Source organism: Misgurnus anguillicaudatus, chromosome 10 (assembly GCF_027580225.2).
Source record: "Misgurnus anguillicaudatus chromosome 10, ASM2758022v2, whole genome shotgun sequence".
Lineage (NCBI taxonomy): Eukaryota > Metazoa > Chordata > Actinopteri > Cypriniformes > Cobitidae > Misgurnus > Misgurnus anguillicaudatus.
In genome coordinates this window covers 38,681,262-38,699,343 of record NC_073346.2, presented here as the reverse complement: position 1 = coordinate 38,699,343, position 18,082 = coordinate 38,681,262, and the positions used below count along the sequence as shown (strand labels likewise).

The window sequence follows — 18,082 nt, the reverse complement described above, 5'->3', positions numbered from 1 at the left end:
CAGAAAATGACACGAGAAATCTGTGGGACTGACACGGAAAAGACATCCGTGGTCCCGTCACGGAAAAAAGCTGAAATCTGTGACATGGTCACGGATAAAGTGATAACATTTTCCATGACTATAACACAGATTTTTGTGAGATCAGGTTGGTCTTAAAACAACTCTATGCCTATTATCATCATTGTTTAAACAGCCGATGATCAGCAGATTATATCTTGGCAATTAAAGGGGTTAAAATCGCATAAGAACTAAGAATAAAATTTTACGACATAATAAAAACTTGAAACAAGGAGTAAAAAACAAAACTATCACTATCTATCGGTATCAGTAGATGTCATTCTAAGTGTCATCGAATATCAGTATAGGCACAGAAATTTGGTATTGGTAGTATTTATTTATAGTTCAATATAAGTCAATGGGGCAAGGCATTCTAGAGAATTTGTAACTTGTGTTTTTGTTAGGTCACCTTAAAGACAGGGTATCTGATTTTGAAAAATGCTAACTTAAGCCTACTAGCACTGAAGTCACGAACCCACGTAGGGTGGCCATTCGTGCCAGTGTCGCCGGACAAGTCCCGAACATGATTTTTAGTTAAAGTATTTAACTAAATGTGAGAACCTCGATGACGTATGCGGTCGAGCAACGCGACTTCCGGAGAACGCACCCGAAATCCTGTTTGGGACGTGACCGGCGAAACTGGCACGAATGGCCCCCTAAACCCACGCCTCGTCCAAAACACATAAACATGCACAGACCAGAAGCCCACTGATGTCTCATTCACCAGTGAGAAAACTTTGCAGTACAAAGTGAATAACATCACCAAAATAACCAACATAAACAACTGTTTTAAATTACGGAATTAACAGCACGTTTTCGGGTGTATAGACGTAGTAGTTTGCTTGTAATTTAATTTAAAAACAGAAATATAGTTACGCTAATTCGTAAATGAACACGAACTACATGAATTCATCTAAATAGAAACATATTGCGTACCTACCTTTCCAAAAGAAACACTGCAACGACCCTTTCAGACCCTTTACAGGGTGCATGCAAAAAACGTTCACAGAAGAGGAGCAAAAATTGCATGCGTCCAATTATTGCATTCAGTCCGAGTTCAATGATTTGTTGAACATTTTTTGGTCCTACGCCTTTCACAGATTACATATATTTATGTATTTACATATATTTATGAAATCTGTGGATGAACCTTTGCTTACGCATTAGGCGTAAATCCCATGGATGGATATTACGGTAACGCTTTAGATTACAGCCCAGAAAGTACTGGGTAGGTACAGCGAATTTACAGCGTATGTTTCTGTAAATATAGTTTACTTATGAAGTACGTATGTGTAATTATAAGGGAACAATTTATAATATTTGGGGAATAAAGGGGTAACAACCTGGAAAGATACAAGTAATATATGCTGTAAAGTACTGCGTAAGTACTGCGAATTTGCAGCGTACATTTCTGTGATTATAGTGTGCTTATAAAGTGCATACGTGTAATTTTAAGGGAACAATTTATAATATTTTGGGAACAAAGGGGTAACAAGTGCCACTTTAATTTACAGCCGACAGATGTTGTATTTACTCTTTAACTATGTGAAAAAAGGGGGTAACAAGTGCCACTTTAATTTACAGCCCGCAGATGCTGTATTTACTCTGTAACTACGTGAATACTTAGCATATGCCTAAATATATTTTAATAGCCTACATATATTATTCCAGAAATATATGTGGTGTATGACTATGGTTGAATGAAGACCCACAGTTTGCAGAATCCATGTGAAAGCAGCCATGGTATGACGCCAGTGCGATCACCACGCACCAGCTATATGTGGAGAGGAGTGTGATCAAGCCAATTCAGTGAATGTGTGTGTTCTCACTAAATTACTCTCAAACATAAGATTGTTTTGCATGTAGCCTACACCATATCATGTAGGCCTAATATTTGAATCGTTAGTCCGAAGTTATGAATTACTTACTGTATAAATAATTTTTTTAGCATATAAGTCATACATACCATGTAATATTAAAATAGTTAGCCCTTAGTTATAAAATACTTACTGCATTTATTATTTGTATTTTTTTTGGTTGTTACACCTTTGTTACCCAAATATTATAAATTGTTCCCTTATAATTACACGTACATACTTTGTAAGTATACTATAATTACAGAAACATACGCTGTAAATTCGCTGTACTTACACAGTACTTTCTGGGCTGTAATCTAAAGCGATAACAAAATATGTTTTTATAAACACGTTTAAGTGAAATTCAACACCAACCCTTCATATTTTTCAGTAAAAGCGATTTGTTTGGAGTGTAAATGAAAGTTCATGGCTCTCTGTACAGTGAGTGTAAATGTGTGACAGGGTTATAAAAACACAATCAGGGAAAGCAGACTGAATCAAGTCTGGAAGATTCAGATGGACAGGCAAACAGAGCGGACGTCCATTAATTATTTACGTGCCGTCTTGTCCAGCAGACATGATTTTTTCTCTCCGTCAGCACAGCTCAGAGCAGCGAGAGATGTTTTAAGATGATGGGCACATCTGAAGCGAGTGATGGAGATGATGCTACAGGCAGAATTCCTGCGCACACACTTTTCTTCATTCAGCTGTGACAGCTGTGTTTTAGTGAGGTTTTTACTGTGGGTGAGAATCACAGCTGGTGGGTTAAAAAGAGGTCAAAGTTCATTCGGGGATACAGGACCACACTGAAATCTTCTAAAAAGACGTTTTAGTGTCTCCAATGAATATTTAATCTAAATCACATCTACAAATGTTTTTCGCAACCCATTGATTTTTAGGTGAACTAAGGAAATGTGCTGATTATGACTGCTTGTTGAGTGTTTTGTTAAAATAGAAACATTCAATAAATATATGTGACCCTGTTTGTGAGATTTACTGTTTCTGCATAAAATCATCTTACATTATGTAAAGAAGAACATTCTGTGAAAACATAACCTTGATATCTTTTAATATTGACTGAGTAAGATCATGTCAAAGATTGAAATCAATGTGAAATGAATGGCTGAAACAAACTTTGAAGCTCATTATATTGATTTTGACACTTTAGCATGGTTTTCACAGGCAGGATCTCATAAAACAGATTACTAAATGGCATCTTTATAGTAATGATGCTAGAGGTTTCTTTTTTAATGTTGTTTAACCAGCTGGTGTGATTTTTAGTTGATGTATGAAGGCAGTTCCTCCCATGTTTACTCCGGTGTCTTAACAAAGTCCCAACAGTAAACATTAACAACCCATTCTCACTCCCCAAGGCGTCAAAATCTGAAGCATGTTCAAACGCCTTCAGTGTCAGTATGAAGACGCGAAGGGTGCCCCTATGCGTCACTATATCGACGAAATGGGAACTTATGCGACGATCGGCAGGATCATGCCGCTTCTGGACGGTAACTACTCAATTTTCTCCAAAGTAACTTTACTCTTTCACTTTACTCTTTCACTAATAATAAACATTTGCATAAAGCATCAATATTTGTCTACGCCCATCTTGATTAGAGTATTAAAAAGTGTTAAATGAAGGTAAATATAGAGCAGATAAAAATGTGCAATTAATCACAAGTAAACTCATGACAATCATGTGATTCATCTAGATTAAACATTTTATCGATTGACAGCCATAGTTTAAATGCACTCTAGATAGCAATAGACTCCGCACCAGGCCGGATCCGCACCGGAGGTAAAATGGAGATGCAGATATCAGAGTCTATTGTTTTCTGGGATGGTTTAATATTTCATCTACAGTTTAAAAAATGAGTTTTACAAAGTAACTTTGCAACTTCTTGTCAGTCATTGGGCCATGTGGCGTAATAGTTAGAGAGTCGGGCTTATAACCCGATAGTTGCCAGTTCGAGTCTTACGACCGACAGATTGCAACTGAGGTGCCCTTGAGCAAGGCACCTGTTCCCCATATCTCCCCAGATGCTGTAGGTATAGCTGGCCACTGCTCCAGGTGTGCGTGTGTTCACGACTCACTGAATGGGTTAAATTCAGAGGTCATATTCCAAGTGGATTACCACGTTGGTCATACGTCACTTTCACTTAAAGTATTAGGGGCCAATCACACCAAACGCATTTTAAACGCTTGAAAACGCAAGGCGTACCGCAATGCCTTTCTTTGGTCACTTTAAAAAAGAGCAATATTTTATATTGCTATGCAACCAAGGAGGCTGTCTTGTCAATCAAACATTGAAGTGTGAGTGCTCTTTTGCTGTTAACTGTCATACTATTAGAAACTTAGGGGCTGTCCACACGGAGACGCATATCACTGTATACGTATAAATTTGTTATCGTATTGGCGTTTCATCCACACGGATCCAGCCTTTTGGGAGACTGAATCCGCTATTTTTTGAAACCGGGTCCTAAAGTGGATAAATCTGAAACCGACACCCTTGCGGTTTCGTGTGTACAGCCAATCTGTATATTTTGTAAAGCGAAAACGTCATCACATCACGCGTCGGAAGCGTCACACGTAACAGCAACAACAATAACGGCGGACTACGTGATTGTGTTCGTGCTACAGAAGCTACTAAAGCCTACTAGCTTTATTACAGCAATATCTATTGCTTCTATGCAATTGTGGTGACCAACAAGCAATAATGGACAACACTATACGTTGGTTATGCGCATGCTCAAAGTCTTCTTCTCCGTGTATAGTGTATATCTGTGGCAGAATTACAGCGCCCCATACTGGTCCGGCATATATACTACACCGCTTTCAGTCGGTTTCAGTGGTTTCGTGTTTACGGATTATTTTTTTAGAGCAAGGAAAAAATGATCAGATAGGGAATGCACCGGCTTCGTGTGGACATAGCCTTAAAAAGAGGATGCTTGCTCTGACCTTGATCAAAGGTGAGAGGTGCACAATCAAACATACAGGAGAAAGAAGTCAATTGTAAACTTTTGTCATCACAACGAAAGGCCTGTCTTTCCATCATTAGATTGGTCAACGGAAGAACGCGGATGACTTCGGGCGCTTTTCCACTCTCAGCGCTCCTTCAAATACGCGTGCTGTGACAGGAGACAAAAAAACGCAAGCGCCCATTAAACTCACTACCCATATAAAATCCTTCAAAAAAGGCACCTGCAATTGTCATAAACACGTTTGGTGTGATCGGACCCTTAGAAGAATGTTTGCTTAATATCTGCTAATGTTTTATTGTGATGATTCCTCAACAAACATTCAATTGAATACAAGTATCTTTGCAACTACATGTCAACTTATTTCACTAACCCTAAACCTTTCCATAACAGTCTACTAATGCTCTAATGAGAGTTAGTTGACATAGTTACAAATTAATGATAGATAAAAGGAAATAATTTTCGACTGAAAGGTTCTGTGGATAACCAAAAATGGTTTTTCTTTGGCATTGCTTTAAGGATCCCTTTTTAGCACCTTCATTTCTAAGAGTGTTATGCAGTAACATCTAGACTTTTAAGTTTTGGTGTGGTATGTTAATCCTAATAGGGCTGTCTGTGATCAAAGTGATTTTAAATGGGTCTTTAGATGTGTTAAACATTGTCTTCAGCACTTGAAAGAGAAAGAGAGCTGGTCTCAGTAAACGACAGAGAGGTGATAATACAGCTCACCAAAAACAAAACAATGACCGAATGCAGGAACATTTTTTGGACATTTTCCACATTATAGTTTTTTGAAACCTAATACAAAACCTTTAAAGTAAACCTTGTGCCTTCTCGTGTAACAGGCTCAGTGTCAAAAAGCCTTAAAATAATCGAAATGTTCCCATCAACCTAACAAGTCCTGTTCCCTTAAACCCAAACCTCATGTGTCCAGCGCTGATGTTTTGGCTGTTTGCTTGAAATGTTCTTTGTCTAGATTTTTCAGTGTTGTTTTATGCGCACACATAATTATTAAATGTCGTAAGGCTTTTCAAAGCTCAATGAGACAAAACGCAGATGCTTTGTTCTGTGGACGGCCCCTGGTTAACGCCGGGAGATTGGCGAATGCTCGGCTGCAGTTTTTTGCTGTCACTCAGCGTGCGGTTTCGCTCACATGTTTAATTCGGTTTTCTTGTCCAACGTCTGGATCCGTGACAGCATTCTTTAATAGTGATGTCATCTGACGTGTCACAGTCAGTTGTGGACGTGAAGGTCTAGTTGACGTGCTTTTGTCAAACACGGACGTGCTTCCACTTGCAGAAAGGCATGCGGCATGAATTCAGAGAGCTAGGGTGTGTTTTTTATTTCTCATCTCAAAGGACCTGAATGACTAGAATTAATATCGTTCATAATCCGTTTCAAGCTGGTGCACAGACATAAAAAATAACAAAGATGTCTTTAATATCTCAACTGTTTGTTTTAGGCAGAAATAAGATCAAATAGAGACATTTCTTCTCATCTGCCTCTCAGATGTTCTTCAGGGATAAAGACAACCGAAGTATTATGCCTTTCCTCACGAGTTTGCCACAATCTGCCTCTCTGTCTGCCTTTTAGAAGAAACATGTTAGATGATTCTTAACAAAAAAAACACAAATGAGAAGTTGATCACATCTCACAAGTCCTGAAAGAGAAATCTCTGAGCAGTCCATGTATTCCCGTGGGATCAAATTCTTTGCATTTCTCATTCAATTTTCTTCTCTGCTTTTGTGTCCGTTTGGATATGAAAAGCTGTTTCTTCTTCTTGGAGGTGCTTTTCAAACAATCACACTATAATAAAACAAACCATTTACTTTTGCTTTCCGTTACTTGTTTTTATCTGTCCTGCTCGGTCTGCAGTTTTGGTGTCACTATCACGGTTAATCCTGTCTCTTCATCTAGTATGTGCAGAAGTATTTATATTACTAGGTAGTGATGTAGTACTCGTCTCGGACTTGTTCCTTCAAAGACTTAGTCTTGACTCGGTCTTGGACCACAGTGAGAGGAGAAGGACTCGTAATTTCAGACAGAGTCCTCAAGACCAACAAATTTTTTTATGTTCATATAAAAAACACACAACACATAACAATAATAATAAAATGCAATGTTGACAGGCATTGTTTGAAAATGACATCCCATGGTGAAATGCAAAGATACTGCCATCAGAGCCATTTATTTATCTCTAGAAAAATAGGCAGAAGATGATTCATGTGGTAGGGATTTTTTAATGATAGTAAAAGCATAGTCCATATTAAGACGTTAAGACTGCTCCTCTAAACAATTCCCAATCTTGCTTAGTCTGTAGACCTAACTGTTAATTATTAACTAGGTTAATATTAAATCATTAATATGAAAACTGACATGTTTTTATGGTCTTTGTCTCGACTCGGACTTGCTTCCTCAAAGACTCGGTCTTGACTCGGACTTGACTCTATTTGAAAACCAACTGACTCGGTGTCGACTCGGTCTTGACCCTTCAAAGACTTGGTCTTGACTCGAACTTGGCATAGGCGGCATAGGCGGTCTCGTCCCCATCACTATTACTAGGGATGTACGGTTTTGGGTTACAAGTGAGTGGCAGGCCAGATAGTTTTGAGGAATATCGTATGAAAGTCATTATGTCAAGCTTGCAGCTTGTGGTAAATCATTTTGGCTTGTGCATGAAATTGTTCCAGATGATTATTTTTGGTTGAAATGATTTCATGACTAACGTGCGTACCTTCATTTCAACAGGTCAGAGATGTTTCTGGATGTGTAACAGTACTGGTGTGTTTTGCACATTACACATTTTGTTATTGGCAACATTGTAACAGAGTTCTTTCAGTTATATCGAGCAAACATGAAGAAAATACTTTGTGTCATGTTGTTGCTATAGCACATCAGTTAATCTGTATTGTGTGTGTGTGTGTGTGTTTGTGTGTGTGTGTGTGTCTACTTATCTATATTTTGACAAATTTGTACCCAAAAGTGAGCAAGACTCCACAAAACTGAAAGGGGGGTCACTGCAGAACAAAAAGAGGCATTTCCCAATTTTGGGGCGTTTTCAAACTGAAATAGGTATTAAAAAATAATGATTTCAGGGCTTCTGTACATTTTTGATGGGATGGTTCCAAAAACACCATAAACGTATAGCAAATATTTTTTTGTACATTTGTAAGGGTTTGAAAACTCTTATATACGTACCTGAATTACATTTATTTTTTATTAATCACAGTTTTTTCTCGAAAAGAACAAATCAAAAGTAAAACATTGCCCTTTTTTGAAATGCTGCTTTGAATCGATGCTCATGACATTGGAATTTTAATTGAATTGAATAACCGATTGTTCCCGAGCAACAGATTTCCTGTATAGCTGCGACAGTTTTATGCATCTGGTATTACTCAGCGTTCTCTTTCTTCTCATATAAAATTACTCTCATCAATATTTCATGACCTGTTATTTATTAATTTGGTAAGTACAGGCGTAAGCAAGCAGGTTAATGTACAAAAAACTTTTAAGGTTGAAAACGTTCAGACCTGCTCTCCCTGTCAGTGCATAACCAGACCCAGATGAAATCTGTTGAATATTTTCACATCTTCTAGGCTGATTTTATGAGAAAATCTGTTTACATTCATGCCAGATGCTTTTATCCAAAGCAAGCTGTAATGATGGATGTACATATCCCACACGGCAAAAGATATATGTTTATATTCATGTTGCATTGAAAAAACAACATTGTATGTTACAAACCTGCACACCTAAAAAGTTTAAAAAGGTTCAAATCTACAACCTGATCAACTCTATGTGAAGGAGATGTGTTTCACTGAGTAATACCAGATACTGACTACTTTTCGAACCCCCCAATACAGTGAAACTGCACATTTTAGAATGGCCTTTTATTGTCGCCAGCCTAAGGCACACCCGTGCAATAATCATGCTGTCTAATTTACATCTTTACAAAGGCAAAGAAGTGCTCACTAACACAGATTTAGACAGATTTGTGAACAATATTTGAGGAAATAGGCCCTTTGTGTACATAGAAAAAGTCTTAGGCCTAGTCCACACGGACACGGGTATTTATATACGAAAGTTTTTTCTCTTCCTTATAAAAAATCCCATCCACACATGCTCGGTTTAAAAGAAATCTCTGCCAACAGGAAAACGCAAAAACACGCTATCACGCGCTGTCAAGAGCATGCCACACCAGCAGGCGGTGATATAACCCTAATCGTAAAGCCACGTTGGCCAATCAGAAGCCTTGATCAGAAGCAAAACCCCCAGTTTTACTGTCTACACAACAACATTGCAACCGGCGTTTCTAAAAATCCTCACCCTGGCAGAGGTTTTCAAAAATGTTCGGTTTCAGTGACCTGATACTGCGTTTCCATTTGGACGAACGGCCGAACCGCGTAAAAAAAAGTCACGGTTATAAAAATACCTGTCTCCTTGTGGACAAGGCCTTTGATTTTTGAGTTTAGCTCATAAAAATGGGGACAAAAACAAAAGTGTTGCATTTATAATTTTGTTCTGAATGTCAAAATGGGAAAGAAAGGTGATTAAAGCAATTTTGAGCGTAACATTGTTGATGGTGCCAGGGCGACTGATTCAAGCTGATAGAAGAGCAACTTTGACTTAAATAACCACTCGTTACAACCGAGGTATGCAGCAAAGCATTTGTGAAGCCACAACACACACAACCTTGAAGCGGATGGGCTACAAGAGCAGAAGACCCCACCAGGTACCACTCATCTCCACTACAAATAGGAAAAAGAGGCTACAATTTGCACGAGCTCACCAAAATTGGACAGTTGAAGACTGGAAAAATGTTGCCTGGTCTGATGAGTCTCGATTTCTTTTAAGACATTCAGATGTTAGAGTCGGAATTTGGCGTAAACAGAATGAGAACATGGATCCATCATGCCTTGTTACCACTGTGCAGGCTGCTGGTGGTGGTGTAATGGTGTGGGGGATGTTTTCTTGGCACACTTTATGCCCCTTAGTGCCAATTGGGCATTGTTTAAATGCCACGGCCTACCTGAGCATTGTTTCTGACCATGTTCATCCCTTTTTGACCACCATGTACCCATCCTCTGATGGCAGGATAATGCACCATGTCACAAAGCTTGAATCATTTCAAATTGGTTTCTTGAACATGACAATGAGTTCAGTTCACTGTACTAAAAAGGCCCCCACAGTCACCAGATCTCAACCCAATAGAGCATCTTTGGGATGTGGTGGAACAGGAGCTTCGTGCCCTGGATGTGCATCCCACAAATCTCCATCAACTGCAAGATGCTATCCTATCAATATGGGCCAACATTTCTAAAGAATGCTTTCAGCACCTTGTTGAATCAATGCCACATAGAATTAAGGCAGCTCTGAAGCCGAAAGGGGGTCAAACACAGTATTAGTATGGTGTTCCTAATAATCCTTTAGGGGTGTGCATTTTCAAATTCAAAAATGTATGTAATTAAGCTTTACTTTCTGCAAAATATATTTAGCATATATTTAAAACATTTTCAGCAGTATTTATTTGCGGCATGCCATGGGATTCCTGAGATTTAAAACCTATGACCCTGGTGTTGCTAGCACTATACTGCCAGTAAAAGGTACAGGGCAATACATTTTAATATGGTATATTGCATTCTCAGCTAAAAGCTTGATCAAATTAACCAGAAGATATTTCATTAATAAACATGCTGTTCAGGGTGTGTGTATAGTTGGAATGCAGTGTGTTCAAGTTCCATGTGTGACAGTTCCTTCATTTTTTCATCCTCAGGTAACGCTTGCCAGAGCGGTCTGGTGCCAGCGCTGCTACGAGCTCCTCTGCCCACCGTGACATCTTCTCTGGGCATGAAACAATTCCTTTCCTTCCCACTGGACAACGGTTCAACACTGGGTCTGATGACTGGCTTCAGCTCTGTAAGTCTCACACGTACAGTATACAGACACTGTGACTGAGGTGATAATAAGCTTCTGCTGCTGGTTACACACACTGTCTATGGTGGTTTAAAGAGGATGTCATTTATGATCATTATCATCTGGTTGGTTGTTCTGGGACTCTTCAGAGTGAAAGGATTTGGATGACCATTTTGTTATAGAAGCAGCTGTTGTCATAGTCAGATTAGGTGATGAACTCTGTGTGAAACAGCTGTTTGTATTAACTTCACATTAAGTTGGGGTAAAACAGAGTCGCAGTGACTCATTTGATGGAGATTTTGCAAATCTAACCTCATATTAAAAATATTACACAGGCGATTTCTTTAATTTATCAGTTGTTTCTTTTAGACAGGCTAAGATTATATACCACATCTGTCTGTCAGGTTGAGTGATCCGAGCTTTGCTTTCACATGAATTGTATTGCGTCATACTCTTACTCAACAGTTGTCTCATTTCCTTTCTTTTTGGTGTTCTTGTAGCTCAACTGATATAGCATTGCATTAGCAGTGCAAAAGGTAATGGGTTCTAGCCCCAGGGAACAGATATGTATACATTTAATGCACTTTAAAACTCACTTTGAATAAAAGTGTCTACCAAATGCATAAATGTAAAGAAGTTTTTGAAACATCTGAGGCAAAGTTAATAGTTAAAGGAAGTGTAACTAAGACCATTAAATCTGTGTTAAGTTATAAAAGAGCAACCTGTAAGATATTCATTTTTGTATGACACTGTTATGGCTTTTTATCGCTCATCTGCATTCACTGCTTGTGCTGTCAACAGATGGAAAGCTTTTAGATTATTTCTGCATGTCTATAAAAGACACAGACACAGAGTGTGAAGACGCTGTGATGCTGGAATGACAACAGAACTGGCTGAACATTCAAACATGCTGTGTGTGGACCAGAGAGGCAAAGTCTGCATCACAAAAGAGTTTAGACACACACATACACACGCACACACACACACACTCGTGTGCGCACGCACACACACACACACAGAGATGTGATGGCAGTGATGGTCGCCAGACTGACATTGGCTCTGGAAATCTAATCTGTATTTAACAGACTTTTCCTTTAATAATAAGTTACGCATTGGGAATCCTCTGGAGCCAGATATCTGATACTAGATTAACTCTCCCTCTCTCTCTCTCTCTCTCTCTCTCTCTCTCATTCTCACTCACTCACTTACTTGCTCACTCTCCAAAACTCTCCCTTACTCACTCACACATGCATACTCACTCACTCACTTGCTTTTTCACTCACCCATTTATTGTTACTCGCTCGCCTCGCTCACTCACTCATTCTCACTTGCTCACTAACTCACTCATTTGCTCCCTCACTCAAATAACAGTAAACTCATTCACTCACTCACTCATTCTCACTCACTTGCACTCACTCACTCATTCTCAGTCACCCGCTGGCTTACTCACCCACTCACTTATTCACTCGCTCACTCACTGACTCACTCACTTGATCACTCATACTCCATCCATCCATTCACTCACTCACTCACTCACTCACTCACTCACTCACTCACTCACTCACTCTCATCCATTTATTCATTCACTCATTCATTCATTCATTCATTCACTCACTCACTCACTTAATCACTTACTCACCGACTCTCATCCATTCATTCACTCACTCATTTATTCACTCACTCACTCACTCACTTACCCACTCACTCACTCATTCTCATCCATTCACTTATTCACTCACTTGCTTGCTTGCTCACTCACTCACTCACTCTCATCCATTGACTCACTCACTCACTCACTCACTCACTCACTTACTCACTCATTTACTCTCATCCATCCACTCGCTCGCTCGCTCACTCACTCACTCATTCTCATCCATTCCCTCACTTGCTGCTTGCTCACTCACTTTCATCCATCCACTCACTCACTCACTCACTCACTCACTCACTCACTCACTCACTCTCATCCATCCATCCATTCACTCACTCACTCATTCTCATCTATTCACTCACTCATTCACTCACTCATTCATTCACTCGCTCGCTTGCTCACTCACTCACTCACTCACTCACTCACTCATTCACTCACTCCTTCTCATCCATTCACTCACTTTCTTACTTGCTCACTCACTCACTCTCATCCATCCACTCACTCACTCACTCACTCACTCACTCACTCACTCACTCACTCACTCACTCGTTTGCTAGCTCACTCACTCACTCACTCACTCATTTATTTTCATCCATTCACTCACTTGCTTGTTCACTCACTCACTCTCATCCATCCACTCACTCACTCGCTTGCTTGCTCGCACACTCACTCACTCACTCACTCACTCACTCACTCACTCACTCACTCACTCACTCACTCTTATCCATTCACTCACTCACTCACTCACCCTCTCGTTCACTCATTCTCTCTTACTTAAAGGTACTTTTTTGGCATGGTTGTGTGTGTCTACAATATGTGCTCACTCGCTAACACTGTTTGATTTATAAGCTTGTTTCCTCATGGGGACATCAAAATGTCCCCACAAGGTCACAAAAACACTGGTATTCCTATCTTTGTGGGGACAATTGGTCCCCACAACGTGATAATTACCAGGTACACACACACACACACACACACAACTTACACTTACTGCTCACTCAAGAGCCTTTATTATGCACCTAAACTTTTGAAGAGGGGTGTACATAACAGTACACTGTCTAAAACATAATGAATCACCTGATATTAACGAGCTGATTTGTGAAGTTTAACACAAGAGTTATCATTCAGAATCAGTTCAGAGGATTTACTCACTAAAGTGAAGGTTATTATGTGCAACTCAAAGCTACAGTAAGAAGAGAACTGTTACTGTTTTAGAAATATTTTGCCACAATATTTTGCCACAAACTTTCATCCAAAATGGCTTACAATGCACACAATATTTACATTTTATCTGTGTATGTCTATTGTTAGTGCCATGAGTGAGCTACAGGAATAGTAGTGGATGTTGTTTAGGATGTTCTCAAACCCAATCCAGTATGAAACACTAGTGCTCACTTGTCCCGTGGGTCACTGCGCTTAAACAAGAGTATTATACAGTACAGCAGAGTTTGCTTCAGCTCTTCCAGATGGAGTGAGATTGTGTTTTGCTGTGTGTGTATGCTGCATATGTGTTTATGTGAGTGTGTATGTTTGCTATGCAGAAACAGTGAGGTCAGATCTATAGCTGGGTCTCTGAGGCATGTTAAACATTTGCTGGATTTAAATCGTAAACCTTATAGACTATGACAGCAGGGATTTTCCAACCCTGATCTATGTTAACAAGGATTTTACAGTGCTGGAATTGTGGGAAGTTTTTCCAAAGTACCACACATGCAGGACTCTGAAATGCACAGATGCAGCAATAGAAATCAGCTTACAAAACAGTGTTTACAAACATTTTCAAATAAATAAGAAGCAATACTTATACAGTAAGCAGCTGCCAAATCTCATTAGTCAGAATAGCTGTCAATTAAACAACCAAAGTGTCCTAATTGGTTGAAATAGGAAAATGTCTTTACCCTGAAAAGTTGTAGTGTTGTGTAAACATGTACACATATTTACGAGTCTCTGGGTTGTGCTTATAATAAAATTTGGCTGCTAGATTTGTCCTGATCACACCAAAGTCTTTGCTGATGAAAATCATAAACTGTCATAGGAGAGATTTTACTGGACACCTTTTATGCAAAATCCATGTTTACAAAGTGTTTGGACATAAATGTGTGAACACAACCACACTAAAATAAAAAATATCCACCCACTTCTTTTTTAATCCCCATTAAACCAAAGCAGTCGAATTAGAGAAGCAGTTTTGATTCTCTTGTTAATGTGATGTCACCCTGATAAAGCCCCGCCCACGGCCACAGACTGTCCTGCATTACCATAGTTTCCGCCCCCAGAGAGTTGTACACTGTCCGCAATATCTCAATAGTGAGACATGAATCACATCTATTTAAACTGAAAATGCTTAATGTGTCTTTTGGTCAGGGAGTGAAGAGCTGAAGCTCATTTACATTTAAAGGTACACATGAAAGAAGCACGTTTGTGCTCCCACCCAAATTGAGGCATTTTGGACATGCTAATAAATGCTATAATAAATGTGGGGTATTTGGAGCTGACACATTCTGGGCACACCTGAGACTTATATTACATCTTGTAAAATAGACATAATAGGTGCCCTTTAAGTGTGTGAAGATAAAAGAGATCAAGAAGAGTAATGCTTATCAGAAGAACAGTCGAGTGTTGAGAGGTCATTTCAGCCAGAGGTCACATTACAAATGATCATCTGTCACTTTGGCACTGTGGGTTGTTCATTTTTCTGGTTCTGTTTTTTATTAGTTGTTTCCTTTTACCTGAAAATTGTACAGATTTGCAATGATCCGGATCTGACATAGGCTGTAAAATGATTTTGATAAACTAAAATTGTGGACCGATAATTACAACTTCATAAGCAATTTGGTTGACAAAATCAGTGACAAAACCTGAAATTTGAAATGAGTTTCTTACGATCTTGCCAGTTTTTAGTAGTTACAGTATGATATTTGAATTTAAAGGAATAGTTCACTCCAAAATAAAGATTAGCCCATATTTTACTTACCCTCAAGCTATCCTAGATGTATATTGTTTTCTTTTTTCAGTCAAACACAATCAGAGTTATATTAAATAATACCAGGCCCTTTAGCTTTATAATGGATTTAGATAGTGCCCAATTTCTAAAGCTCTAATAACCCATCCATCAAAAACGAATCCATAGAGTTATTAATTGTCTGCCAAGGTGAAGCGATAGTTTTTGTAGGGAAACTTTTTTAAACTTGAGAGTGACTAAAATATGGGATCATTTTCATGCTTTTTTAGCTTAAAGCCCCCTAACCTAAAAAATGCACTTTTAAATGTGTATCAGGAAATGAGTCACCGTGTGTGCAGAAACATCCTCTAATTAAACAAATCCATCTATTCTTTTTCCTTTAAACCGCAACAGTCACACAAAACAGTCTTTTGGGGATCCCCTATCAATGTGATGTCACATTGTTAACGCCCCAACCATAACGCTCACAGACTCCACCTTATGAACGCATAGTTCAACCTTCTGCCAGAGACATGTAGTCCAAAGCACTTGTTTAAGCACTCTACCCATTACTTGTATACGGGTAGGGTAACAGAAGCTTTTTTGCATTTAAAGAGACACACACACATTTTTCATTGCATCCACAAATGGCTGCTTCGCGTTGTGCCGCATTACCACCTTGGGTGTGCATTATTTTCGTATAATTCAATGGCCCGTCGTCAATTATTCCTTACATATAACTCTGACTGTTTTTGACTGAAAGAAGAAAGTCATGTACACCCACATGGCTTGAGGATGGCTAAAGTATGGGCTAACTTTTATGCGTTTTTGAGCTTAAAAAATGGGGCACTATCGAATATCTTTATAGAGCTGAAAATAGCTGTGATATTATTTAAAGGTGCCATCAAATAAAAATCTGTATTTACCTAGGCATAAGTGAATAATAAGTGCTCTGTACATGGTAACGACATATCGTGATCATCAATCGAGTTTGTTTCCTCATTTTTATGTAAACCTCGTACATGCAAAAGACTGCTGGAAAACAGGCCAATCTCAACATAACACCGACTGTGACATTACAGATCAACCTGATCTCACAAATTTCCGTGGCATAGTCACAGATCTCCGCATTTTTCCGTGGCATTCTCACGGATTGGTTACTCAACTGCTTTTTCCTGTTTTTAAACCATTTTCGGTTTAGGGTTAGATTTGGTGTTTGCATTAGTATGTCACTTTAACTATTGGTTTATACTATTTTTTCTGATTTATTCTTTTATATTTTCTAAACTTTAAACAATTGTTGCCTGGCGTTGGGGTTAGAGTTGGGTTTGGGTAGGGATGTCATTTCATGTAAATCTAACCCTAAACCGAAGCGAAAATGGTAAGAAAATAGGACAAAACAGTTGAGTAACCAATCCGTGAGAATGTCACGGAAAAAGACAGTCCGTAGCAGGGCCACGGAAAAATGCGGAGATCCGTGAGAATGCCACGGAAAAATTAGCACAAAATTCCGTGACTATGCCACGGAAATCCGTGAGATCAGGTTGCACAGATGTACGGCCCAACATTAAATTACACATTAAATTATTTACAAAGTTGTTAAAATGCTGAAAAACAAAGTTGTGACTGCTGAGTTAGCACTACATGCTAATAATGCTAGCGTTTAGCCTGAAGTTCTACTATTGATGTTACAGTTACGTTTTGCAGGTTCATAGTAAGAAAAATACAAACTTACCTGTCAGAAATGTCCATTAACAATCTTCAAATAATTGATTATTCCTCAAAATCAGTATTTTTGTCTGATACAAACTCAAAAATGTTTTCTAATGTGAGCTACTGGCATGAGCCTCAGAGCAGAGCAGAGCCAATCAGAGCAGAGCTCAACATTATTATTCATGACCCTTCCAAATAGGGCAAAAATAGACCATTTAATTGAGGGACAAATCCTAGGGTTGTACATGGACATGTAAAAACCTTTCTGGGTCATTTTGCACTTAATAAACTGAAATAACTTCTATGTAAATGTCAAAGAACAATTTAACACATTATTTCAATGCATTCTTTGGCACCTTTAACATAAATCTGTGTTTGACTGAAAGTCATACTGTATGATGGCTTGAGGGTAACTAAAATATCGTCTAATTTAGATTTTGGGGTGAACTGTTGCTTTAAGAAAGATCCGAAAAAGAGACGAGTGAATAAATGAGGCAGAACAGTTTTCAGTTAAAGCTTTTCTTCCACTCCTGAAAACACCATTTATCTCTCCTGAAGCTCACATTTGTCTTTGAGAAACAATACAAACTCTATTTCCCCTGTAGAGCAGTCAGCACCGTACGCTATTGATTTCTCCCCGAGCTGTTATGTGGAAAATTGCTCTGGAGTGAAACGCTGTGAGTGACACTCGGGCCTCGACACGAACCGTCTGTCCTCGGTCTGCTGGTCGGATGCGTCACGAGTCACGACCCGTTTACTGAATGAACCGTGAGATGAATAGGGCGTTTGCGGGATCTAGGTGGGGTGCGTGTCTTTTAACTTTCTCGGTCTTTGTTTGTGGCTGCGGCGCAGTAAACAGACTCGTCCAGCTGTGGCAGTTTCGTGTTCCCGCCCTGTGTTCTCTGTGTCCTGGTGATCTGCCAGCAGTCTGAAATTCGCTGATAATACCCTGGAGCACATGCCGAAATGTACGATGAT

The 18,082-nt window shown here is 39.1% G+C and overlaps 1 protein-coding gene across 2 annotated transcripts in view; it reads left to right on the top strand.

The window, feature by feature from the left end:
• Nucleotides 1–18,082, top strand: part of znf385d (zinc finger protein 385D) — an 80,618-nt gene that overhangs the window by 2,874 nt on the left and 59,662 nt on the right. For both annotated transcript variants that reach the window (XM_055211386.2, XM_055211385.2), the window contains exon 2: nt 10,663–10,805. In XM_055211386.2, coding sequence (XP_055067361.1) covers nt 10,663–10,805 — 143 coding nt within the window. The remainder of the gene's footprint in view (nt 1–10,662; nt 10,806–18,082) is intronic.